The 27,099-nt window shown below is 48.4% G+C and overlaps 3 protein-coding genes across 9 annotated transcripts in view; 2 read left to right on the top strand and 1 right to left on the bottom strand.

Annotated features, from left to right (window-relative positions):
• RTN2 (reticulon 2) overlaps positions 1-1,656 on the bottom strand; it is a 30,211-nt gene extending 28,555 nt beyond the window's left edge. Inside the window, exon 1 of one of the 2 annotated variants that reach the window (XM_061598030.1) lies at positions 1,635-1,656. In XM_061598030.1, coding sequence (XP_061454014.1) covers positions 1,635-1,641 — 7 coding nt within the window. In that variant the 5' untranslated portion in view covers positions 1,642-1,656. Of the gene's footprint in view, positions 1-759; positions 1,103-1,634 lie in introns of those variants that run through there. The other variant, XM_061598029.1, reaches the window with a different exon arrangement.
• On the top strand, positions 951-25,884 carry LOC133370993 (amino acid transporter heavy chain SLC3A2-like). Of its 6 annotated transcripts, none has more exons than XM_061598028.1 (11): positions 951-1,023; positions 7,599-7,670; positions 11,428-11,488; positions 12,294-12,632; positions 14,242-14,400; positions 16,984-17,069; positions 17,636-17,713; positions 18,632-18,690; positions 19,377-19,551; positions 20,664-20,792; positions 24,078-25,884. In XM_061598028.1, exons 4-11 carry the CDS (start codon positions 12,305-12,307, stop codon positions 24,426-24,428), a joined length of 1,365 nt encoding a protein of 454 aa, XP_061454012.1. In that variant the 5' UTR covers positions 951-1,023; positions 7,599-7,670; positions 11,428-11,488; positions 12,294-12,304; the 3' UTR covers positions 24,429-25,884. The 6 variants fall into 6 exon arrangements, with proteins under 6 accessions (XP_061454012.1, XP_061454009.1, XP_061454007.1 ...); XM_061598023.1 differs by lacking the exon at positions 951-1,023 and adding an exon at positions 2,509-2,585; XM_061598024.1 differs by lacking the exons at positions 951-1,023; positions 11,428-11,488 and adding exons at positions 2,516-2,585; positions 5,646-5,982.
• PPM1N (protein phosphatase, Mg2+/Mn2+ dependent 1N (putative)) lies at positions 2,036-5,345 on the top strand. The gene is given in 4 exon segments (XM_061598033.1): positions 2,036-2,374; positions 2,377-2,550; positions 2,552-2,664; positions 2,666-5,345. Coding segments are annotated over 4 exon segments (822 nt in total). The 3' UTR covers positions 2,862-5,345.
• Positions 25,885-27,099: the final 1,215 nt, after the last annotated feature.

Genomic DNA, 27,099 nt, shown 5'->3' with positions numbered 1-27,099 from the left:
TTCTACTTCCAGCAAAATACAAGGGATAACGGCTGCACTTGCATGCACTATACACTAAACACTGGCTTTTACATGCCCTTTTTGAAGAACAGCACAGCTCTTCCTACTTTTTTCAAAACCTTGGGAAATATTGTAGGGTGGGGTACAGCATAATTCAGCATGGGAGCTGTTCTTCAGCAGCAAGGGGGTTCAACCTTACAGTAGTAAAGAACCCATTTCTGAGCATGTGCAGAGAGAGGTTGGCACCCTTCCGGCATGTGTGTGCCTGACCTTCAGCATCTGGCAAACACAATTAATTGCCCTACACACACATGTGCACTTGGGCACCATAAGTGGAGGAGAGGAAGGCTGAAGGGGAGGGGTAGATATTTTTCTAATAATTAATTAATTAACGAGTGGTGCTTTCAGATTTAGAAAGGAAGCACTGGGCAGCCAGCGCAACATCAGGTTCAGGGGTTGGTCAGGTGAGCATCTGAAGTGTTGGGGGAGGCAGGCCTGGCATGCCCTGTTGGAAAGTCATCAAATGGTGGTTGCTTTTTACGCCATTTAATAGGATGTCAGAGAAGTGGGTTTCTCGCCTGCCTAGCGGGAAGTGGGCGATGGTTTGAAAGGCATGAATAGAGCCCAGCGGAGACGAGGCGTCAAAAATGGGTGGCGGGGGTAGGAGAGAAATAAGACTCCTCGCCCGCTCCCTCCCTCCGTCCACCCCTCAACCCCCACCCAGCCATGCCCTCTGTGTCCCTGCCCCCCGACACCTACTGCAGTGGGCGAATCCCAGGACTTGCCCCATGGCCCCAGCCGGCGGCCTCGAGATCCATGCGGGATGCGCGGGCGGTGCGCTGTGGCCGCGCGGCCTCCCTCCGCCACCGCCGGCTCATCTCCCCACCGGCCCCATCATGCCCTCGCGGCCCGCCAGGCGGACCCGCCGCCGGCCCGGAGGCTCGCGGGCTGTCTCGGCGAGGCTGGCGGAGTCTGCAGCGGGATGGAGGCGAGCAGGAGGCGGGCGGGGGAGCAGACAAAGGGGTGAGGCAGACAATGGGCGGGCGGGTGGAGAACGCACCTGCGAGGGAGGGCGAGGGAGGGGGGCTGCGAACAGCCGAGGGGGTCCTGAGGGGGGTCGGGGGAGCGCAGGGCAGAACCGGGACGTGGAGGAGGGGTCGTCGTGGAGGGGGAGAGGCGGTCCCCCGCCCACGTCTCGCTCGCTCTGTCCTTAGGAAGAAAAAGTCCCGCCCCTGCCGGAGACAGCGATGCTCGCCCGCGCGCCCCCCAGCGCGCTCCCCCAGCCTCCCTCCTCCTTCTCCTCTCCCTGCAGAGGAAAATGGGAAAATAGGCCACGGGCTGCCGAGCATCGCCGAGGGGATGTCAGCGCACGCTCGCTCCTCCGCCAGATGCCACACCCCAGTTCCCTAAGGAGGGTGTGGCGCTGCACACACCTCCGAGGATTCCGCACCAACGCAAACTGGATTCTGCAACCTGCAGAAACGATGCCCCTGGGCGGGAGTCCTCTGCCTCCGCCTTTGCCAACCTGGTGCCCTCCAGCTGTTTTTGACTAAAATTCCCATCAGCCCCAGCCGGTATGGCTGCGCTCCTGAAATCTCAACAGGCAGCTTGGCCTTCGCACTGTCAAGCCTCACCATCCATATCATAAGGGCTAGAAGCTTGCTTTTAAAAAAACACGAAACCGTGAAAACTGGGATTCTGAAGTGTGGAATCCTCCTGTAGCCCAACCGGCTTCTGGCGCTGTGCAGAGCAAAGGCAGCACGCAGCGCAGCCCCAGATAAAGTATATTATGGCATTCTGGCTTTGTGTGTGTGTAACTCGCCAAAAGAGTCAAAAGGTCTGGCCTGTAAGCCACCACACTGCAGCCCTCTGGAAGAGGCTCTCCAACGAAGAAGGGCTGGTGGTCGCCGGGTGTGCTGGATGCGCTTGCCTCTACGAGATGCCAAGCGGTGGCACTTAATTCCTCCATGGGGGCCTCCCTATAGCTCTCCCTCCCCTAGCGTTTTGGGGGATCTGGTGCTCAGAGGCGGAAGGGATGGCTCGCTTGGCGAGGCTCCGCGTGCGGGAAGCCGAACGGATGAAATCGCAGTGCTTCTTCAAAGCCGAGCGCGTGGCGGTAGATGAAGCCCCCAGTTTCCTCCTGGCAGAAGGCGGGGCGCTTCAGGTAGGGCCTTGGCGCCCTGTAGGGCTGGCAGGCACACGCGGAAGACGCCCGCACTGCCCGGCGCCCTGGGCTTTCTTCGCCGTGTAGGACGGGCACGCGGGCAGTACGGTGGCCCTGTCCTGTGCCTAGCGCTTGCTGGAGCCCCTGTGGGCGGCGGAGGCCTCGTCGGGCCAGGGCCAGGAGGAAGACCCCGGGGCGGTCAAGGGGCTGGGCGCGCGGCCTTCTTGACTCCCGGCCAGCGCCCGCAGGCCCTGTCGCGGGCCGTGGCTGCGCTGGTGTCCCCCCGCCACTTCTGCTTCATCAACCTGGGCGACTCGCGGGCTCTTCTGTGCCGCTGGGCTGCCGCCACCTTCTACACCGAAGACTGCACGCCCAGCAAGCCCCGGGGAGCGGCATCGGGTCGAGAACGCCGGCGGCACCGGTAAGCTGCAGCGCGTCAGCGGCTCTCTGGCCGTCTCCCGCGCCCTGGGCGACTTCGACTACAAGGCGGTGGCCTGGCGCGTCACCCGAGGCCTACCCGTTGGTGCGCTCCCCCGAGCAAGATGAGTTCTTGGTGCTGGCTTGCGACGGGGTGTGGGACGCCTTCGACAACGCGGGGCTGTGCGCACACGTGCGCACCCGCCTGCGCCTCTGCGCCAACCCGCGGGATTTATGCGAGTGTCTCCTGCGTGCCGACCTCTACAAAGGGAGGCCCTAGGCCGCAACGGCTGCGGCTGGTCGGGCACATGAAGCAGAGGCCTGGCCCTCTCTCCCAGGGGAGCATCTGGATTTCTAGACATCTTGCTATGAAGAATAATAGTTTTTCCAAAATGAGGAGTGGTGGAGCTCATGTCCGCTTGGGGGATGTGCTCTTTAAAGTGGGGAGCCTTCACCTTCCAGGTGTGGGAGCTGGTTGTGGCTCCCCCAAAGTGTCATGAAGGCACTCTGCACATGTTCAGAGGCATTTCTCTTATTTGTGCGTCTTATGTTGACAGAGACACTGAAAAGAGATTCAGAAACAAGTTCTTCCAGGATCCCCTTGTGGCTTTCTCATATTATCTTCTGCATGGTAATCCTCTCCTCTTGCCTAGGGAAGTTGTTTTCATGAATAGCCTAATATTTAAGATTCTGGAACACAACTTGTTTCTTAGCTTCCCACTTTTGTTTATTGTACTTACATTCCTTCACTCTTCCAGTCTAAATCCATGGCAATACTGGTGACATAATTGGTGAGAGTCTGTCTTAGTTTTGCACATTTTGCTATGGTATAATTGCATGTAAATTGCACAGCACTGTGCTGAAATCTTCATCTCCTTGTTTGATTTGTTCATCCCAGCTATTTGTATCTTACCTTGAGCTAATGATTGTGCACAGAGCACAGACAATGTCCTTGGGGACGCACTAGCTTTCTTAATCATTGGTTATTTGCAAATATTAACACACTGGCACAAAATGGGGGGGGGAACAAGGCACCAAGTGAGGAGGGATGGTGGAGGTCACCTAAGAGGGGCTGTGGCTGAAGCATACAGAAGAGGTTACTCCTAATAGGCCGGACTTTATTTCACAGGAAGATTGGAAACTGCCTTATAGTGAGTCAGACTTTTGGTCCATGTAGCTTAGTATTATCTACACTGACTGGCAGCAGCTGTCCATGGTTTCAGACAGAGAGTCTCTTTCAGCCCTACCTGGAGATGCCTTTGGGGATTGCATGTGGGACCTTCAGTGCAAAGCATGTGCTGTACCACTGAGCTACTTCCCTCCCCCAATATTTCAATATATTGTCTTTATTTTAAGGAAATAGATCGGCATCTGTTATATTTTGTTTTATTTTAAGGAAACAGGCATCTGCAAAAGCACTCCATACATGCTCTAATGCACTCTCTTCTGTTTTATTAAATGGCTCACTCTTGGAGTACAAACTAGTCCTTGGCTGATGGCTGACCTACAGACACCTAAAGAGACAGACTGACCTTTGAATGGAGTTCTACAGGTTATACACAATATGTGGAGGAATCCTACACCAATTCTTGTAAAGGCGTGTTTGCTTTTCCCATATCAGTTCTATGTGAATTTGACTAGCTCTTGTGCTTTGCCCTCCATGCATTTTTAAGGCTGTTGCTGCTGTCACATGCTGTTTGTGATGGAGAGATAATCACAATGATGTCACTTCTGTCATGTCATGTCATCCATCATTCACGGCCCATGAGCTCCAGTCCCTCCTCCCCACAGCTGCCTCTAAATTTATTTCTGGTTATGTATGGACTATTCAAGTGCTGAAATTCAGCAACTTATTTCCCCCACGTGTTATTTATTACACCTTTAGAAACGAATTTTTTAAGAACCTATAAGGAATAGATCCATACAAATTATAAGGAAGAAGGTTACCCAGCACAATAATATGGCGATTTGACCAAAAGGAAACCAGAATGAACAATTAATTCCTGGGTCATTATTTACCAAACACAGGGATCCAATAATAATAATTACAGTTTTTATGTAGAGAGAAATTATGAATGAGACACAATCAGCCTAAGAACAGTAAATTGCCAGCAGTCAAAAGAAGGTGCCTTTCACTGAGTCAGAACATGGCTCCATTGAGCCCAGGATTGTCTGCAAGGGTAGATTTTACTCTGACTGGCAGTTGCCTCTGCAGGGTTTCAGGCAGGGGGGATCTCTTTCAGCCCTACCTGGAGATACTGGTGATTGAACCTGGGACCTTCTGCATGCAAGGCGGATACTGTCTCACTGAGCTAGGACTCTTCCCTTCATTAATAAATGCAAAACAACATTTATTTATTTATTTATTTATTGGATTTCTTAGTCGCCCATCTGGCTGGCTAACCAGTCACTCTGGACGACGTACAATCTAAAAGCAATGATATTAAAATCTAACCATGTTTAGAATAGGCCCATTGAAACCAATGTTGATTTCAACGGATCTGCTTTGAGTATAGCTTTGTTGACTATCATCCCATGTTTGGATGAGTTTTGCAGGAGAACTTTAAACCTATAAATCAAACTTCTGGTACCTAATTAAAAATCATTATTGTTATTGTTGTTATTATTATTATTAAATTTTATTTATACCCCGCCTTTCGGCCAAAGGCCCTCAAGGCGGCTTACAAAGAAAAATAAACACAGGTATAAAAATACAATATAAAAATACAATAAAAATACAATAAAAGCAATACAATTTACAAAAATTAAATAACAAATAACATTACTTTCTAATAAATACTGCACTTTATGTAGTAAACTAGCACAGTAGGGCTAAGCTAAACCTTTCTCTCTACTGCACTAGGTTTTTTTTAACACACAATCTTACTGCAGTTTGAAGTAGTACTGCCTCTAAACTCCACCAATTTTCTCTACCAGCTTTATAACTAAAAGAACAGTCTCAAGTTCCTGAAGGCGAGAACTTCCTTTATCAACCATGCTATTCCTACGCTGACCCATATCTCACTGCTCCCCCTTTCTATGTGGTTTTTCCTCTTCATTCTAGGTGTTTTGGGTTGGACCAATTGTTGTTGGTGTGATGGGCAGCTTCTTGTGTGACTTCCTCCTCTTCCCCCGGATGTGAAGTGTCAGAGCACTTGTCTGTCCTCAAAGGTGACTGGCCAGCTGAAAGCAGTGCACCCCCAGAGCCTCCTGGGGAACCAAAACAGGACAGAGTCCCACAAATCTCCTTCATGACTTCGCTATGCAGACCTCTCTGGTTAAGATCCAGCAGAGCCCACTCCTCTTCCATGAAATACACACTCACATCCTCCAAGGACACTGGATCCTGATCTGGGGCAACAGCAACAGCTTCTCCTCCACTACAAACAGAATATGATTTAGTACGTCTTACCAACATCATTACATCACCCGGCGGCCTCTGCCTGGTGTCCAATAGGGTCCTCTCTGCCTCAGGGAAATCAGATCCTATTTCCTGCTGCTCTTCCTGCTTCTCATCTTCTGCCCAGCTCAGGAGGAGACCTTCAGCCAGGTCCACTGCCTGGTAACTGGTCTCCGCTCCACATTCCCTCTCCCAGCTCTCCATCTGTGGGGGCAGGACAGCCAAGAAGTGTTCCAGGATCACCAGCATCTGGTTCTTTTGAGTGTTGTTCTGGCTTCAGCCACTCACTGCAAAGATGGTGGAGTTGGCTGCAAGCCTCTCGAGGGCCCTGGTAGCAGAAATGCCGGAACTGCTGATGCTGCACATCTGAGCTTAGGGGGTTCTCCCCCAAGATTCTGCACATTTCCCCCCGAGAATTCCTCTGCACAGGTCTCACTCTTGATGGCATCAGGGCCAAGTCCTGCTTCAGGGATAGCTGGGTCCTGCTGTTCCATATTTCACAGGGTCCTCATCCCTTCTGTGCCTTCTGAGGCCGTGTTCAGAAGGAGCAGGTCCACTTATTCAGACCCCAGAAGGGGCCACAGACGCTGCCGCCATTGAGAGGGGGTGTTGGAGCCGTTTTCATCTTAAAATTAAATCCCTACGCTTTGGGAACATGGTCGTTTGCCTTATTTATGTGCATCACAAACTGGAAAACAGACTCCGGGGGGGGGGAACAGAAGATGGGGGAGGAGTGGAAATTGGGGGAAAGAAAGGAAGTTGCATGTGCTGTGCTTAGGCTTCTTGGGTGGCAGGCTCAGCTATGGCGGGCATGGGAAGCAGGGTGTTGCCCAAGGCAAGGGCTTCATGGGGAAAGTGGCAAATCATGCTGCTGATTAAGGAAAATGGGCTCTACATGGGGCAAGAGGTGATTGTCTCCTGTGCTCTGGGGCTGTGGCTCCTTGATGTTCTTCCCATCAGGTCTCTGGATGGGGCAATGGTGGCCACTTAACGTATTTCCCCAAAAAAGAGTAAACGCATCATGAGAGCATCATGGTAATTCATACACATATGGATGCAAATCTGGAAAGCATTACTATCATTTAAACAGGTAGAGAAAGTACATTTCACCCTTGTGGGTGGGGAAAGTCTGTGGCCGGGTGACCCTGGGTATTGCTTTCCTGCTCAGTCTGGCCCAGGGGCTGCTTCCTGGGGATGGGCCGCTTCAAGGCTGCTCCTCCTCTCCCTCTTTAGAGCTCTTGATCTTTGGACCAGACAGCTCTTCAGATAGAAGAGGACCGTCCTCTGTGGAGCTGGGCACATGGCTACCCTAGGGAGAGTGCTCAGAGCTGGAAAGTGCAAGGTGGGGAGACTCTGAGTCGACGTCCCCTGTGCATCTCCCCACCCCCACCCTGGTTTGGCTCCACTGACTAAATATTGTCATAAGCCTGCTAATGGATTGCAAAGACCTAGGAGCCCCCCCCCCCAGCTCCTAAGAGAAACTTGATGCACAAGGCTGGGGGCTAGTGAAGGATTCTCCCTCCACCCTCCCATCAGCCCACTGGAGGTGGGGAAGAAGGAGGACAGTGGGCGGACACCCCTCTGCTAATCTGCCATTCTCCTTACTTCTTCACCCAGGCCAGCATCTCTCTCTCTCTGTGCTGCCCTCCTCACAGACCTCTGCAACGGGAGAACAGAACAGGAATCACAGTAAGAGCAATTTAATAGCAATCTTTAGCAAAGCGTTCAGTGTTTCCAGTTGTGACATTTCTGTAATCCTTGCATTGGCCCTATAAGGTAGGTCACCATTATTCTCCCCATTTTGCAGGTTATGGGGAGCCTGAGGTATGAGGGGGGAAGGGAACTGCATGCCTAAGTTCACCCGGTTAATTCCTGGATGGTGTTCGGCCACTGTGTCCCGAATTGCAGCAGACCTTGGGGGCTTCTTGCCACACCATCTTTTTCCCCCCACAAAAAAATGTGCCGCTCCTGTTAGGGACAGGCGAATTTGTCCATTCTGGTTTCTCATTTTTCCAGTCTTAAGTTCAGTTCTCCAAGTTTTCACATCAGTTTCTGAATTTTTTTCTAAGTCATGAAAATTCATCAGCATTTTAGTGCGATTTCTCCCAATATATACATTTTTATATGCAATTTTGCCTAATGTACACAATTTTGCAAAGCAATTTCCTATAATTTAATCCATTTTTGCATGTTATTTTCACTAATATATGCATTTTTTGCCTATTATACCCTAGTATATGAATTTTTGTACGTGTTAGTTTGCTGAAGAACTACACTGCAAAATTTGGAGAAGTGTGAATTTCAAAGGATGGCTGTGTTTCTGTTCACATATTGTTTCAGAAAGTGCAAATTGGGTAGAGTCACCTTTAAATGTGAACTAAATGGAATTTCTTAGTCCCAGTTGCTGCTTTTGTTCTGCACTTGATTCAGGCACTAGAAAAGCTTTTCCCTGGTGAAATGATCACCCAGCATATGAAGCACATTGTTTTATCACTAGCAAAAAGCATGTCCTGCTACTTCCCTGTTTACCATATCCATTATGACGCAAACTTTTTCCTGACCAGCCATCAGCATTTCCCACTGAAGAGCTTCAAAATAAGAAACACATTGTTCAGAAAATTATGTACTCTGTGTGTTAGAATAACAGACCTTAAGTGGCTACTGTAAGGACAGAACATGGAGAAACCGATCGGTTCCCAATCGGAAAGGGTGTGAGACGGGTGTATTTTATCACCCTATTTGTTTAATCTATATACAGAACATATCATACGGAAAGTGGGATTGGACCAAGATGAAGGAGGTGTGAAAATTGGAGGGAGAAACATCAATAATTTAAGATATGCAGACGATACCATACTACTAGCAGAAACCAGTAAATATTTTAAACAAATGCTGATGAAAGTTAAAGAGGAAAGCACAAAAGCAGGACTACAGTTGAACATCAAGAAGACTTAAGTAATGACAACAGAAGATTTATATAACTTTAAAGTTGCCAATGAGGACATTGAACTTGTCAAGGATTATCAATCCCTTGGCACAGTCATTAACCAAAATGGAGACAATAGTCAAGAAATTACAAGAAGGCTAGGACTGGGGAGGGGAGCTATGAGAACTAGAAAAGGTCCTCAGAGGCAAAGATGTATCACTGAACACTAAAGTCAGGATCATTCAGACCATGGTATTCTAAATTTCTGTATGGATGTGAAAAAGGTGGATAAGAGAAAAATAAACCCATTTGAAATGTGTTGGAGGAGAGCTTTGCGGATACCATGGACGATGGAAAAAGACAAATACTTGGGTGTTAGAACAAACTAAACCAGAACTATCACTAGAAGCAAAAATGAAACTGAGGTTATACTTTGGACACATAATGAGAAGACATGATTCACTAGAAAAGAAATAGTGCTGGGGGGAAAAGAAGGAAGTAGAAAAAGAGGAAGGCCAAACAAGAGATGGATTGATTCCATGAAGGAAGCCACAGACCTGAACTTACAAGATCTGAACAGGGTGGTCCATGACAGATGCTCTTGGAGGTCACTGATTCATTCATTCGTGATCGACTTGAAGGCACATAACACACGTCATTTTCAGTGGGGTAGCCGCATTATTCACTTGTTGCAAAAACATATGGGGCTGTGCACCTTTTTTTTTTTTTTACAACCCACTGCACAGTACCTTGCACATGAAATATTAGTGGTGCATTGGATGTAATATTAGGATCAATTTCAAGTCACCTGGCCACTTTCCTTAGCACAAAAAGTCCAGTTTTGGAGAGGGAAGCGGGTTCCACTTTTTAATTACACAATCTGAATTTTCTGGTACATGACTGAAGATGGAACTGGACTGCCTTCAAGTCGATTCCAACTTATGGCACAGCGATAGTCTGGAAGCACCCTTACTTCTGAGTAAAAATGCATACAATTGGGAGGGAAGAGGTTGTCTTATCTCAGCCTCAGCAAAAGGCCGAGGAATGTATCGGGTTGGTGGCATCTATTTCTGGTAATACATATTTGGAAGAAGAGGCAATGTTTCCACATAGCAGCACAAGCCAGACTGTGGCTGACTCCCGTATGGCTCTCATAGGCAGACCACACTGCAGATAAGGACTGCCCTGCCATCAGATGAATATGGATGCAGAGCCAGAGCCCCAGGACATATTAAGATCTGGACCACCATCTATCCCCAAGCCACTCTCAAAATACAGTCCTGTGTGTCCCTGTTGAAGCATTCTCTGTAACACAATGGCAGGATCATAACCACACCCAACCCCAGCTGGTTTTATCATCACTGCCTCTGTTTCTGATTTTCAGGATATGCGTGCCTTTGGTTATCTTGCCAAAACAGCACCAGCCCATATACAAGAGAGGTGATCAGCAGGCTTTAGGGACCCAAGGATGAGGACTGAGCATGCTGAGTGGCTGTGGAATGCTGGATGGCTGGGGGGGGGCAGGGGAAGGATGGAGTGGGGCTTTCTTTCCTGGAAGAGCGCATGGCTGAACGAGCACACTCCACACTGTAACGTTTTGTTGCAGCAGGCCCCACTTGTTATCTCACTAGTGACATACCACTGAGAGGATTTGAGCAGAGATAGCAGGAGGTGTCATAACTGGAACAAGGGTGAAGGAGAGAGGTGGGGAGGCCTTGGAAACCTGCCCAGTTGTTCTCTTCAGCATATATTTCTTCATACGGGCAGACATGAGCCAGAAGCGTGTGGCCGTGTGCTGCTGATGCCTTGTTCCACCCAAAGAGCATCAACAACTGTATCCTGCTGACACCTACTGTTTCCTGAGACTGGGATAAGGGGGTGGGGCCCCCAGATTGCCACATAGCCCCCACACAACAACACCCAACTTCACAGCAATAGAAGCAACGGCATTACTGAGGGGTGGGGGTGGGAGAGGCTTTAGGATTCCTGTGCAGCAGCAGCTCCCATTCATTTGAAGGGGAGTTGTTTGCAGGAGAACTTCCCACTAGACTGTGACCCAGAACAGCTCAAGTTTATGTATTTATGTGTTTAGCTGTTTTAAGCCTGGCATGATGTGCTGCTCCATATGCCTGGTGGCAGTTACAGTAACTGAGGTGCTCTAGTTTGTAGTAAGTGATGTTTTCCACATAATCGTCAAGGGCGGCTCCATGTAGAACACACTGCAATCATCTAAACAGGCCGTTGAGAAAGCATGAATACCTGTGGCCAGGCTGCCACTAGCCAGGTGAGGCCACAGGAGGTGTACAAACCAGCTTTAGCTGATGGAGGGTGCATTTTTTGCTACTGAAGCCATTTGGGCCTCCAAAGGAGGGGAGAGGTGCTGTTGCGCTCAGGTCCTGCTTGTGGGCTTCCCTTTGGGGCATCTGGTTGGCCACTGTGAGGACAGGATGCTGGACCAGATTTGGCCCCCTTTGGCCAGATCCCACACTGCAAAGATGTTCTTAAATGTTGTCTGTATAGTTCCAACAGCATCCCCAGACTGAGGAGAGTGACCCCATCCTGGACAGAAGAGACAGATCAGGTAGATATGCCATGCCCTGGCACACCACCACCACCACCATGTCACCTTGCATAGCAACTGAAATGTAAGATTCTTCCAGTGTGTTCTTTTTTTGACATCTTTGAAAAGAGTAACTGCTCAGAGCAGCACGACACCCACAACGATGTCCCAGTCTGCGTCTGTGATGGAATTGCTTTCTGAGATGTTTTTAAAGTTGTTTTTAAAAATGTTTTCAATATTTTTGTTTTAATGTGTTTTTAAAGATGTTTTGCTTTAAAGATGGTTTATAGAGCTTTTAGTGTTTTTGTTTGCTACCCTAGGCTCCTTCTGGGAGGAAGGGTGGGATATAAATTTAACACATATATACATACATACATCTCCAATCAGTAAAACAACTAACAAAAATGAGGCAGAAGATCTCAGATGCCCAAGGGCTGGTTGTGGTTAAGTTACTAGGGAAGAAAATTCACTCTGTACATGCTCAGTGACAGTGCTTGGTTCCTTAAATGAGATTTGCTGGGTTTTGGAGCCATCCTGGAAGTGAGTCACTGTCTTTGACGTCAAGAAGCTCTTATCAAATTCCCCGGCACCTGCATTTAGATAGTAGTGGCTCTGATGACAAGAATGAACTCTGGCCATGCCCAGAGGCACTCTGTTATGCTGGCAATTACTAAACCTCAGTTTTGGAGAGGCATATTAAACCCGTGGAGTGAAGCCTGAAAAAGGGGTATAGCTTTGGGGAGAAATTGCTCCCTCTCTCCAGGATCTGTTTTCTACTTGGGGATCAAAATTAAGCTCTCTCTAATTCTGCCTTTAATCCCTACAGCTTCGTGGGCAATGGGTAAAGTGGAAGGCGTGCTCATCACCTCCCAGGTGCCTAGTGAGCACCTGCCCTTGTTGGGCCACGCCGTGCCCTGCACCACCTACCTGAGCCAGGAGGAGGTGGTGCAACAGGCAAGGACAGCCCCCTGGCCAGGGCTCCGCAAAGCCTTGCTCTGCCTCCTGGTGGGAGTCTTTGCCTGCTTGCTCACCATGGCCACCCTTCTCCTGGTTACGATGCCACGGCCACGGCCACCCCTGGCATGGTGGCAAAAGTCATCCTTCTACCACCTGCCCCCCACCTCCTTCCCGGACTCCAACGGTGATGGGTATGGAGACCTTGAAGGTAAGAGGACAGGAGTGGCCAGCACATGTGCTCACATCAAAAGCTGCTTCCCCCCATCCTGGAGACAGAGGGTGTGTATGCACCATTAAAGCACATTATTCTACCCAAAGAATCTTGGGAACGGCCATTTGTTAATGGTGCTGGAAATTGTAGCTCTGTTAGGAGTAAACTACAATTCCTATTATTCTTGGGGGCACGGTAGTAATGTGCTTTCAATGTGTGGTTGGTGTGTACGAGAATTACAAGGAGGTGAGGTTGAACACCAGGGTGGATTTTTTCAGAGTTGGAAGTGATTTGTGAGAGGTTTCACATCCTGTGGGGTACACGCACCTCACTTCTGGCTTTCTGGTCAAGAAAGTTTTAGGAACAGTGGGAAAACCTGCTGACCTGTTTAGCCATGATGAGTGTAGAGCAGGGGTCAGGAGCCTCAAGCCCAGAGGCTGGATTTGGCCCTCAAGGACGCTTTACCTGACCCTCAGAATTCTGCCCGGACCACCCCCCTCACTGGCCCTGTGTCACACCCTGAGTCTCTTGGCCTGGCTGGAATGTATGCTTGGAGTCTGACAATGCTTCTGGCTAGGCTGGATGGAGGACAGAGCCAGGGTGGGTGGGTGTAAACTAGCTTATTATAATAAAGGTAGAATTTACATTTGCTGCTCTACCCACTTTTGTCTGTGCCCTCCATCAGCGGCATTTGGCCCTCGGAAGGCTGCCTAGAAGGGAATGTGGCCCTTCGGCTGAAAAAATTCTCCACTCCTGGTGTAGACAGCAAAAGCAGCAATCCCTCTTTCAGACCACCTCCAGCTCTCTAGGCAGGGGCGGGGTGGAATCTCTTGTCCCGGGGTGGCGGCTCCAATGTTGGGGGGGAGTGGAATCCGCTCCGGGTTTTAGTTCAAACCTTGAAGGAGCTGTCCAAGGTGTTCCAGCAGCTCTTTGAAAGCTGGGACTAAACCCCAGAGTGGATTCCACTGCTCCACTGACACGGAGCCCCCAGCTGCCATTGCATTGTTTGTTCTACAGTGAAGGCTGGTCTTAGGGCACTGGCCCACCCACCGGAGCCGCCTCCTGCCTTCTTACTTCCAGCCAGTCCAGGGGGGCCTCCCACCTGCCGGCTAAGCCTCAGTGTTGCCCTTGTAGAGCTCAGCGGGGGGGGGCAGATTTAGTTGGCTCTGGCAATCCTTGCCTCTGGCTCCACCTATTTGGCCTCCCTGCCTTGCACCCCGCCAGTTCCGATGGGCACCAGACGCCACTGAGGTCCTGAACTGTAATATTCCCAAGCCGAGCTCCAGCGCTGGCAGGCAGCAGAGGTTTCAGGGGTCAAGTTTTGTCTCGGCGGACCCTTGAAGGAAATGAGAGGAGATTTTTTGCCAGCAGAAGCTGAGCGAAAGGCTTTGAGGTCCAGAGGTCCCAGCATTGGCCCCAATCCTTTGATTGTCATTCCTTCCTCACCCCACCCTTGGGAATCTTGCGACCTGTAGTTCCCTACGGAGGGCCCTTGAAGTGAGCTCACACATGCGGGTGGCGATGAGTCCGTGGTGTGTGCTGTGATCAGCACACACGCCTGTTTGTGGCAATTATTCCACAGCTCTGCCCTATCTTCCCTCCCAAGGTGTGAGGCGACAACTGGACCAGCTCCAGGAGTTATCCATCCAGGCACTGGTGCTGGGTCCCATCCTCGTGGGCGACATAGCCAATCTGAGCAGGGTTCTCCCTGCCTACGGCTCTCTGGAACAGCTGCAAGCCCTGGTGAATGACGGGCAGAAGCGAGGTATGGAGGAGTGCTCAGGGTAGAGGGGGCCATTTGGGGACAGAGGGGCCATACCTCGGTGGAAGAGAGGATGGGGAAGATCCTTTTCTGTCTGAGATTCCAGAGAGCCACTGCCAGCCAGTGCCAGTCAGGCTGGGCTAGCTGGTGGGCCAAGGATCTCTGAATCCATAGAAGGCAGCTTCAGATGTTTGCAGATGTCACTGAGAGGCAGAGCTGGTTGCACGAGGCGGGAGATTTTGGCCCCGGGAGATGGGAAGCCAAGTGAAAATGTAGGAGGCGTCCAGAGTGTGACTTTGCATTGGCTTCTCTTAGCCCGGGGCTGGGTAACATTGCAGCCCTCCGGCTGCTGTTGAGCTGCAAATCCCTCCATCCCTGGCCGTTGACCATGCTGTCCCCTGGGGCCGTGGGGAGCCCAACAACAGCTGGAGGGCCACAGATGTTCCTCACACCTGTCTTAGCAGAAGGAAGCAGATGTTCTTATAGACAAAGCCTATAGACAAATGCTATGCTGTACCTCAATACCCAGAGGCAGCCTGCTTCTGAATACCAGTTTCTGGAAACAGCAGGAGAGGAGAATGCTCTTGTGCTCAGGTCCAGGTGAGGGCTTCCCATGGGCATCTGATTGGCCACTGTGAAGACAGGAGGCTGGACTAGGTGGGCCCTCTTTGGCCGGATACAGCTCCAGGGCTCTTCTTACGTTCTTATGCTAGCTGAGGTTGTAACTCCCAGAAAGGGAAGAGGGAAGGGATTACCAAGCCTTCCTTCTGACATGGAAGCCTTTTCCTGCCCAGATATGTGGGGTGTGTGTGTGTTGCATTTACTCACTGGGGAGGGAAATGCACTCTGGACATGCTTCAAAGCACTGTCTTTGAAAGAATTACTCCCAAAGGAGATCAGGAAACCCGTGCTGGATCAGATCTAACTGGGGGCTACTTAGTCCAACATATTCAAGGCAACCAGGATGCCTCCAGAAAGCTTACTATAAGGCCTCGGAGGCGATAGGTCCCTCCCCAGCACTTGGTACTCAGTGCCCCTGAATATGGAGGTTCCATTTAGCCGTCTTGGCCAATAGCCACCCACAGACCTCACCTTCTCAACACCAAAAGAGCCTGACTGCTGGATCAGGCCAGAGGGGGCCCATCTAGTCCAGCATGCTGCTGTCACGGCAGCCAAGCGGCTGCTCCAAAGGGAAGCCCACAAGCAGGACCTGAGTGCAAGAGCAGTCTTCCCACTTGTGTTCCCAAAGCAACTCGTATTCAGGCGCATAATGCCATTGTGGCTATGTTCCTCTCTGGCCTTTTGTCTAATCTCTTTTCAATATCATCTGAACCAGTCGCCATCAGGGAAGTTAACTTCATAAGTTAATTTCATGTTGTGCGGATAAGTACTTTCTTTTGTCTGCACTTAAGTCTCCTGCCTGCCAGCTCCATTGGATGACCCCAAGTTCTACTATTAGGAGAAGGGGAAGAAATATTTTGCTCCACTTTTTCTCTGCTGTGCATTATCTTACAAACTTATTCAGTGTCTCCCTTTTGACACTTTTCCCCCTAAACTGAGAAGCCCTGAGCATAGATGAGCCTTTCCTCTTAGGCTTCCCACTTTTATTTATTTTTTTATTTATTTCATTTCATTTATAGACCGCCCATAGCTAGTAGCTCTCTGGGCGGTGTACAAAACAGATTAAAATACAAAATTACAATAAAATCAATAACAAATATCAACACAATTTAAGACTAAAAGCATTAAACCTAAAACATTAACATTAAAATGCCTGGGAGCATAGCCAGGTCTTGACCTGGCGCCTAAAAGAAAGTACCGTAGGCACCAGGCGTATCTCTTCAGGTAAGCTGTTCCACAATTCGGGGGCCACTACAGAAAAGGCCCTAGATCTAGTAGCAATCCTCCGGGCATCCTGATGCGATGGTACCTGGAGGAGGGCCTTAGATACTGAATGAAGTGAACGGGTAGGTTCATAGCGGGAGAGGCGTTCCACAAGGTATTGTGGTCCCACACCGTGTAAGGCTTTATAGGTCAAAACCAGCACCTTGAATCTGGCTCGGAAACAAATAGGTAGCCAGTGCAAATGGGCCAGGACAGGTGTTATATGCGCGGACCGATTGGTCCTCGTCAGTAGCCTGGCTGCCGTGTTTTGCACTAGCTGAAGTTTCCGAACTGTCTTGAAGGGCAGCCCTACGTAGAGTGCATTACAGTAATCCAATCTAGAGGTTACCAGAGCGTGAACAACTGAAGCGAGATCGTCACTGTCCAGATAGGGGCGTAGTTGGGCTACTAAACGAAGATGGTAAAACGCATTCCATGCCACCGAGGCCACTTGAGCCTCAAGCGACAAGGAAGGGTCAAAAAGGACCCCCAAGCTACGAACCTGTTCCTTCAAGGGGAGTGTAACCCCATCTAGAACAGGATGAACATCCACCATCTGGGCAGGGAAAGAGCTCACCAACAGTGTCTCAGTCTTGTCTGGATTGAGTTTCCAGGGGTGAGAGGGGCCCTGGTGAACTTTGGCTCACATCAATCCTTTCTCTGTGTGTTTTTCTAATCTGTGCACCCCCCCCAAATACCAAGGGCTCCGAATTCTGCTTGAACTCCCAGCCTGGGAAGAGGAGCTGGACCCAGTTGCAGAGGACAACCAGACAGGCCACCACCTCAAGGTGTTGTTATTGTTATTGTTCAACCCATTTCTTGCTTTTTCCTCCTCAAACCTGGGGCAAGTTCACAGTTTGGTCTCTATTCAGCTGGGAGGGGACTGATGAGGTTCGTTTGCTTAATTTCCAAAATAAAACTAAACTTTACGCTTGGTTGGAAATCACAGCCTTTGGCCTAGAAATCTTCCTGTAATCCTAAAAAAGGGGTTGGACTTGATGGCCTTATAGGCCCCCTCCAGCTCTACCATTCTGTGGTTCTATAATCCCTGGTGTGCACAGGTTGGCTGTGTGTGTTTCATTCTATACATGCCCAGAGGCCCTCTAAACCCAATCCAGGGATCACACCTGGCCAAGTCAGACCTGCACAAAACATGACATTTTGAGTCAGCGTTTGGCTGAGCCCTGGTCGGTTCTGGTGTGCTGTGTGGCATGTGCAATGCAAGTCAGCACATGTTAATTTAGAAGTAAATCCTTTTCTCTTCAATGGGGCTTATTCCCAGATTAGTCTGTCTGGGATTACCACTGCCAAATTCAGCTCCTGCTCCTGTGCCCACCCCTTTTTGACCCCACAGGGGGCGATCCAGTTCTGGCAGGCACAGGGCGTGCACGGATTCTTGGTGGCCAAGGAACCTGCCTGGCGCCTGGATGCGGTAAGAGTGGTGCCATTGCGGGAGATACTCCAAAATGCCAGTGGCTTTATTTATTTGTCTGAAATATTTATACACCACCCTTCGCTATCAAATCCCAGGGCAATTTACAGAATACGTTAAAACAATCAATTAAAAATCATAAATAAAGCACTTGGGGGAGGGCCATGAGTCGGTAGCAGAGCATCTGCCTTGCATGCAGAAGGTCCCAGGTTCAATCTCTGGCATCTCCACGTAGAGCTGGGAATGTCCCTTGCCGGAAACCCTGGAGAGCCCCTGCCAGTCAGTGCAGGCAATACTGAGCTAGATGGAACGATGGTCCAACTCTGTATAAAGCAACTTCCTAGGTTCCTAATCCACACTGGAAAAACAAATTACTAAAAGCTCAGTATTAACATCTGCTTGGCTAAATAAATAAGTCTTTAACGGATGCCAAGACACAACCAAGAACCAACTGATGCCTCTCATACTTCAGGGGAAGGGAATTCCAAAGGCTTGGGGCCACTACAGCAGAAATTCCTCGCCCCTCTGCAGGTTTACTATAGCAACTTGCGGGGGGCAGGTTTACATGTTAGGAGCTGTGAAATAGGGTTACTGTAAGTGGGAGGGGGGTTGGAAAGTTTACAGAATAACATAAGTGGAGGAGGCAATTGATAAACTAAACTTTAATACAGAAGCCTTTTAACGTCATGCTCATATCTTATCAAAGCTCTCTAAAGCCCCTTTAATCCTGGTCCTGCCTTACTCATAGTCAGGGTAAAGAAAATACAGACTTCTAAGATGCCTCTTTGTCATGCACATTTATAGGTAAAGGGAGGATTCTGATGCACATTATTGATTGGGACTGCAGAATCAAATATTCAGGACTGATTAACCCAAAATATGTGGTTGTGATCTTGTGCATGTGGACCATGATTACAGGTGCTGAATGCCTGGAGTGAGCTGGATGGTCAGACAAGGCCAGATCGAGGACAGGAGAAGTAAGTGAGGGGTCAGTTGTGGGGGTGGCCTATGGGACTTTTGATATTTCCAAATCCCAGCCCCTCCTTAGTCCAGGGGCTGTGAAGACCCCCTAGTGGCAGCATTGGGGATTGCAGGCAGGTCACTGGCATTGGAAAACTTGAGGTTTAGGGTCGCTTCCAAATGACCTGCTTATTGTGCATTTGATTTGTTGGCACAAAGTTTGCAGGAAGGTTCTCTGACGTCCACTGTTTAGAATTCGTTCTGACTTGTTTGTGGGGGTGTTATAGGATATCACGTCAAGCAACTGTCATCTCACACTTTCCAGGGCATTTTCCCAGACTATCGCTATTTTCAGGTGGGATTCAGCAAGTTCAGGTTGTGGAATTCTTGTTAATTGGGAGCTCTTGTGCAACAAACCCACTTCCCTTTAAAAACAGGCTTTTTGCAATAAGGAAATGCACTGGAAAGTGTGAGATAACAATTGTGATGTCGTATAACCTGCCCACAAACAAATTAGGATGAATGTTCGATAAATAGGTCGCCTGGAAGCAACCCGTTACGTTCCTTACTGCAAAAAGTCTTGTACCAAATCCGCTTCAGTTGCGTACCCTGAAATTGCTGGTTTGTAAATGAATCCCCCTCCCCTGCAAAATAGCAGCAGTCTGGAAATAGGCACAATTACATTCACACAAATCTCTTCCAGAGTCTTGATTGTCTGGGACGAGAGTGGAAGCTGCAACATTTCTCGCTGGGTGCCCAACAGCATCATCCTCACCTGCCGTCTGCCTGAAGCTGCGGGGAACTTGACTGTCCAAGCACTAGTGCAATGGATAGAAGAGGCCTTGCGGCACCCACAGGCCCCATGGCCCAGCTGGACGGTGAGGAGGGACTTTGCTTACACTCTGTGGATCTTTTTTGCAGTCCTGGAGACAGTCCTTCCTTCTTCTGGTGCAAGCTACTTTGACTGTGGCCTCGCCGGTAAGGAAGGGCATGGAACCACACAGATGTTTGGGGAGGGAGCCACTCATGTGGACTGGAAGTTGCTGGAAGCAGAAGATCGCATGCCGTGTTCCCTACCAGTTGGTCGCTAACAGGGGTGATGATACAGGGTCCATACCAGCTTTTATGATGCGGCCACCGCACTGGAAATCTCAGGATCCAACTTCCATACCGAGAAAAACAAACTACTTTTTGAAGGATGCAGAATGTTAAATAAATAGCTTAAAGCCAGGATAGGGAACAAAGTACTCTCCAGGTGTTGCTGGATTGCAGTTCCCATCATCCCTGGCCATTGTCCCTGCTGGCTGGAGGGCCACTCACAGATGTTCCCCATCCTTGGTTTCAAGAGACAGTAAAATTCATTTGGCTCCAGCTTTGTTTTATTTTAGGTGGGCCCTAAAGACACTTCTTTTTTCAGTCTGCCTTTGTTTCAGTAGCCAGTGTGCCTATACACTTCTTTTTCTTATCGTTAATCTGATGGGTGCAGAGGCTGGCTGTAATGTGACACATCAGCCTTTCCCAAGTTGATGCCCTCCAGATGTTGGCGTTACAGACCAAAATATCTGGAGGGCACCAGGATGGGAAAGGCTGATATATGTGGTTTTTTGTTTTATGCTGCTCTGCTAGCATTTAGGTTTTTAATGGACTGTTTTATGGCTTTAACTATTGGATTAGTAATGCTGCCGTGTTACTGTATCTACTGCAGGGGTGGGCAACCACTTTTAGCCTGGCCAACCTTCCGGAGGGGGGGACAGAGCCAGAGGCAAAATGGGTAGGGCAAAGTGAGTGGGGCCAAACTTTGCATATTTTACATTTAACTGGAGGGCACTGGCTGACCCAAGTATGCCCACAGGCCAGAGATTTCCCACTGCTGATTTATTGTGGCTGTCTTTGAAAGGATCTTTGTTTTGAAATGGGGCATAAAAATCACTTAGATATACTAGGAATGCACTGCTTTGGTGTTCACATCCCTCTTCTCTTTCTCTTTCAGGTGCCTAGGGGGCTTCCCTTGACGGATGGTTTTGGGGAGATGCTGGGGGTGCTCCTGTTCACCCTTCCAGGAGTTCCACTGTTGCAAGGTGGAGAAGGGTCCCCAATTCCACTGCAGAATGAGATGATGGTGAGACGTGTGCCTCCCTCTCCCCCCTAACCCCCAACCTCACACCCTTCACTTTTTTATACCTTTTAGTTTCAAGCATAATATTTTGAGAAGGCAGAGGAAGTGGTGAATGGGGGTCAGATAGGACATTTTTTTCACCTACACACCTTACTGAGAGGAAGAAAAAGACCTCTTTCTTTTGGTTTCCTTAAAACTGCCACTGCAGCAGATTTTGGGGGTGGGGAGGGGTCAACAGTAGGGAACAACAATAGTGAACGAGAATTGAAGTCTGGGTGTTGTCACTTTGGCACCTGAATTTGAGGCCTGTGAAACCTCAGGGCTTCTTTTCCTTCCCCACATTTGTTTGTTTTGTACAAATAGTCAAGGAAGCTCTTAGAGGCAAAAAGTCTTCCTTCAGAAAATGGAAGTCTTGTCCGAATGAAGAAAATAAAAAAGAACACAAACTCTGGCAAAAGAAATGCAAGAAGACAATAAGGGATGCTAAAAAAGAATTTGAGGAGCACATTGCTAAGAACATAAAAACCAACAACAAAAAATTCTATAAATACATTCAAAGCAGGAGACCATCTAGGGACACAATTGGACCCTTGGATGATAAGGGAGTCAAAGGTGTACTAAAGAACGATAAGGAGATTGCAGAGAAGCTAAATAAATTCTTTGCATCTGTCTTCACAGTGGAAGATATAGGGCAGATCCCTGAACCTGAACTAACATTTGCAGGAAGGGATTCTGAGGAACTGAGACAAATAGTGGTAACGAGAGAGGAAGTTCTAAGCTTAATGGACAATATAAAAACTGACAAATCACCGGGCCCGGATGGCATCCACCCGAGAGTTCTCAAAGAACTCAAATGTGAAATTGCTGATCTGCTAACTAAAATATGTAACTTGTCCCTTGGGTCCTCCTCTGTGCCTGAGGACTGGAAAGTGGCAAATGTAACACCAATCTTCAAAAAGGGATCCAGAGGGGATCCCGGAAATTACAGGCCAGTTAGCTTAACTTCTGTCCCTGGAAAACTGGTAGAAAGTATTATTAAAGCTAGATTAACTAAGCAGAAGAAGAAGCCTTGCTGAAGCAGAGCCAGTATGGCTTCTGCAAGGGAAAGTCCTGTCTCAGTAACCTATTAGAATTCTTTGAGAGTGTCAACAAGCATATAGATAGAGGTGATCCAGTGGACATAGTGTACTTAGACTTTCAAAAAGCGTTTGACAAAGTACCTCACCAAAGGCTTCTGAGGAAGCTTAGCAGTCATGGAATAAGAGGAGAGGTCCTCTTGTGGATAAGGAATTGGTTAAGAAGCAGAAAGCAGAGAGTAGGAATAAACGGACAGTTCTCCCAATGGAGGGCTGTAGAAAGTGGAGTCCCTCAAGGATCGGTATTGGGACCTGTACTTTTCAACTTGTTCATTAATGACCTAGAATTAGGAGTGAGCAGTGAAGTGGCCAAGTTTGCTGACGACACTAAATTGTTCAGGGTTGTTAAAACAAAAAGGGATTGCGAAGAGCTCCAAAAAGACCTCTCCAAACTGAGTGAATGGGCGGAAAAATGGCAAATGCAATTCAATATAAACAAGTGTAAAATTATGCATATTGGAGCAAAAAATCTTAATTTCACATATACGCTCATGGGGTCTGAACTGGCGGTGACCGACCAGGAGAGAGACCTCGGGGTTGTAGTGGACAGCACGATGAAAATGTCGACCCAGTGTGCGGCAGCTGTGAAAAAGGCAAATTCCATGCTAGCGATAATTAGGAAAGGTATTGAAAATAAAACAGCTGATATCATAATGCCGTTGTATAAATCTATGGTGCGGCCGCATTTGGAATACTGTGTACAGTTCTGGTCGCCTCATCTCAAAAAGGATATTATAGAGTTGGAAAAGGTTCAGAAGAGGGCAACCAGAATGATCAAGGGGATGGAGCGACTCCCTTACGAGGAAAGGTTGCAGCATTTGGGGCTTTTTAGTTTAGAGAAAAGGCGGGTCAGAGGAGACATGATAGAAGTGTATAAAATTATGCATGGCATTGAGAAAGTGGATAGAGAAAAGTTCTTCTCCCTCTCTCATAATACTAGAACTCGTGGACATTCAAAGAAGCTAAATGTTGGAAGATTCAGGACAGACAAAAGGAAGTACTTCTTTACTCAGCGCATAGTTAAACTATGGAATTTGCTCCCACAAGATGCAGTAATGGCCACCAGCTTGGATGGCTTTAAAAGAAGATTAGACAAATTCATGGAGGACAGGGCTATCAATGGCTACTAGCCATGATGGCTGTGCTCTGCTCTGCCACCCTAGTCAGAGGCAGCATGCTTCTGAAAACCAGTTGCCGGAAGCCTCAGGAGGGGAGAGTGTTCTTGCACTCGGGTCCTGCTTGCGGGCTTCCCCCAGGCACCTGGTTGGCCACTGTGAGAACAGGATGCTGGACTAGATGGGCCACTGGCCTGATCCAGCAGGCTCTTCTTATGTTCTTATTAACCATTTTACAGAATAGGTTCATTTTTTATTTAGCCAGCATTTCAATTCGATACTTGATCTTGTCATAGCAATGAGCACAATTCCTCCACAGAGTCATGCACAATGGACACGATCTTGGAGTTCACACGCACAAGCCCCATTGTAATGGATCAGGCCTGCGCTGATGCAAGTGATGCGTTCTTGCTCCACAAAATTGGATGAGGGTGAGAAGACAATCCAGAAAACAATGGCATGTAACCAGCCAGTAGCGACGTTGTCTGGACGCTTTGTAAATCTTGGTTGAGTGAAGGATGGTAATTATAAACTGCTAGTGAGGAAATATCCTTTGCTGCTGGAGCTGTTGAATCTCCTGCAATGGGCTGTCACTATGAAAGGGCCAAAGTTCAGTGAGAGAGCATCTGCGGAAATGCTCAGGTTCAACCCATGGCATCTTGAGGTAGGGCTGGGAATGTCCTCCAGCTGAAACCCTGGAGAGACCCTGCCAATCAGTGTAGAACATACTGAGCTCAATGGACCGGCTAGACAGGTTCCTATGTTCCTATTTAAACCGGCCCTTTATTCAGAACTATGAGGACTAGAATCTTGCTTCTTCTATTTGTAAAGGAAAAGATCATAGCTTAGTGGTAGAGCACATGTATCACCTGTCCCAGGGCTGATCCCTGGCATCTCCAGGTAGGGGTGGGAGAGACCCCTGTCTGAAATCCTGGAGAGCTGCTGCTAGTCAGTGTAAGCAGTACTGAGAGATAGACCAAGAGTCTGATTCCGCATAAGGAAGCTTCCAATATTTTTTCTCTCTCTCTCTCTTGCAGGAAGGAAGCACCCACAGGCCCCCAGTAGCGAACCTGCTCCGCTCTCTTCTGGCCCTGCACACAAAATCATTCCCCTTACATGGCATTGACTTTGTCCCGCTGCCCCTCACTGACCACTGTGAGGACATCTTTGTTTTTCTCCGCCCTGGCTCCTGCTCTGGTGTTCTGGTGTTCTTGAACCTGGGACCATGGCCCTGCCAGCTCAGCCTGAGCCAGCTCAGCTTCCCAGCCCGTGCCAAGGTGCTGTTCAGCACCCGCCCTGAGCTCCAGAGAGAAAGCGACGTGGAGGTAGTAAGGCTGGTGCCAAGCCAAGCCATCCTTCTCCAAGTGCCCAGAGGACACGGGCAGTGACTGGCTGCCACAGGTGCCAGTCCCCAAAGAGGCACATAGCTGGCAGCCAATGGGATGAGAAAGGAACTCTTATTGGCCATTGTATTGCCCTTTTATTGGCCAATGGAAGAGATGCTCCTGACCCATTGGTTGTTGTAGCCCTGTTGGGTATTGCATCAATACACTTACAAAGTTGTTTGGTGTGATTAATGTAAGGGATTACAACAGACCCCAAAGAAATTTGCCACAGAAAGGGAGCAGGGATAGGGGCTTCCCACTGGGTTGCATTTTTTTTTAATATAGCCACATAAGAACAATTGGAATGAAGGAATTCCAGACAAATTCAGGCTCCAAATTTGATACACTCAGAGAAATTGGGGAATGTGGCTGGTTTACCTGGCACAGAGAGGCAGAGCCAACCTTATCACAGCCAAGCGATATAACACTCTCCAAACGCCGACTCCCTGGGCTGACAATGCCTCCCCTCCCAGAAGACAAACAGAGGAGGGAGGCTAGGCGGAGGCTTTCTGGACAGGGCTTAATTTTGTGTGCATCTGGCCCTCTCAGCCTGTGTTCAGTACTTGGGCCATGAAACTTGGGTTTCCTGAGAGCCAGCTAGGGAAGGGGTGCCTTTGATCATACACAGAGCAACCACAGCCAGTCCCCACATTCCCAGGAGCAGGAAGCAGGTCAGAAAACTGCTCTTCTGGGGTGGCTGAAACCTTGGAGTCTTTCATTTTACAAATTAAGTAGTTGTCTCTGGATCAATACATGCACTCTTTTCCTCATTCATGTTTGCTTAGTCTCTCTCCCCCACCAAAAAAATATCTTCTGCATCCAGGTACCCCAAGAAAATAAGATTTTTGTGACACCAGAGAATCTGCATAAATTTGCTTGCCATTCATAAATTTCCAACACCAGCTAACTGTGGGGTGGGCCAAGGACTTAAATGCTGTCTGAATACCAGCACAGCATTCTCATGTGTCTTGGTGCCATCCACAGCTTAGTGGCAGAGTATATGTTTTGTAGGCCCAAGATCCTCCTAGGTTCAACCACATATGCAAAGAAAAAGATACAGAGACACACAAGAGTCTCATACCACAACAGAGAGCCTACACAACAAATGAAGGGATGCAAATATATAGCTTCTAATTAATCATTTCTTTGGGCTTGTGGAGGGAAACCAGACTTTCAGACAGCTTGTATTGAATATGTGAGAACAGTTGCTAACCACTAGTGAATTTTCTATAAAAGGAAGACACACCAAGTTTGCAGAATGATACCTTTCTCACAACTATCTTGGGAGACCTTTATTGATTAAAGCTGGAATCTGTTAAAGAGCCTTTCTCTAAGGAATTAGAAGGTATCGGTTACTTGCAGTTACTTGAGACAGACTTTTCACCAGCTGTCTGTAGTTGTTGGGTGTTTCTAACATCCATTGTTACTTGGTTTTGTTATGTGGTTGCAAACCTGTATTAGTAGATATATAGATACTCTTTGGCTATATCTGGGTCTCTCTTTTTTTGTTATGAAGACCCAGGTTCAACCCCTCTACACACACACACTTCTCCAGTTAGCAGGGGAAAGAAAGACTCCAGGCAGCTGCTACAAATCAGAGTAGACAGTGATGGGCTGGATGGTCCAATGGTCTGACTCAGGATAAGCAGCTTCATAGGCTTTCCTATGTACCTTTTCAGTCATAAGAGCTAGAAGCTTGCCTTTTATTTTAAATGAAAGCCACAGTTCCCTGGCAGCTAAAGCACAGGCCCAGGCCAGTCTTAAATTGTGTGCATGCAACAGGAGCAAGGCAGAACAGGTGCAGTCCTTGCTTATATGCCAAGTAACTCTGCAGGAGAAACTGTATGTGAAGATGGATGGGGGAATGCCTCAGTTTGTTCCCTAAAGTGTGGGGGTACGCGGGAGGGCACGTTTGTGGAAGAAATTCAAAGTTGAATCCCTTCATCAAAGAGATAACGTTCTTCCACAAACAACCCTACTGCTTTTTGCTACTTTTTCAAAGCAAGCAAGCTCGACTTTGCAGCACTCTTTTGTTCTTATTTTTAGGGACAAGCCAGGGAGCCTCTTTCTGACATTTTACAGTTTTGAGGAGCTTCATGGTGGTCATGGAGCTCTGGAGCAATGAGCAGGGGGATTAGCAACAACCCTTAGGCAAAGTGTTTGGGTGAGGGGTGTCTGTATGCCAGTGCTGAAGCACCTTGGGAAAGATCCTTGAAAGTTCTGACTAAAACCTGGAGTGGATTCCACTGCCCCACTGACATCGGAGCCACCCAGCCACCGCTGCTATCTGCTATCCTAGATGTGGAAGGCCATGTCACATTTCATCAGGCGTGGCCAAGATTTTGGTACAGAAGTCCAAAAAGCAAGACTCCTTGCACAAGCCTTCCCCAGCCCAGTCCCCTTGATATCGCTTTATTTTATTTACAAGAACATTTATAAACCACCAACTTGTTAAAAAAATATTGTGGTGGTTTGCAAACAAATCATTAAAACATCAAAGAATTATGAAATCATAAGATACAGAACAAAGGATCAACAATGAGTTAAGTGTCTAAAACCATTTGGTGAAACAAAACATTTGCAGCAGATGTGGTGTCAGAACTGTAGGTGTCTGTCTGATTTCAGCTGGAACTGTGCTCCAGATTACCGATTTCACTATGCGAAAAGTACCTAG

The sequence above is a fragment of the Rhineura floridana genome, chromosome 15 (genome assembly GCF_030035675.1).
Source record: "Rhineura floridana isolate rRhiFlo1 chromosome 15, rRhiFlo1.hap2, whole genome shotgun sequence".
Lineage (NCBI taxonomy): Eukaryota > Metazoa > Chordata > Lepidosauria > Squamata > Rhineuridae > Rhineura > Rhineura floridana.
The sequence above is the reverse complement of the archived record's forward strand: the minus strand, read 5'-3'. Positions and strand labels throughout refer to the sequence as shown.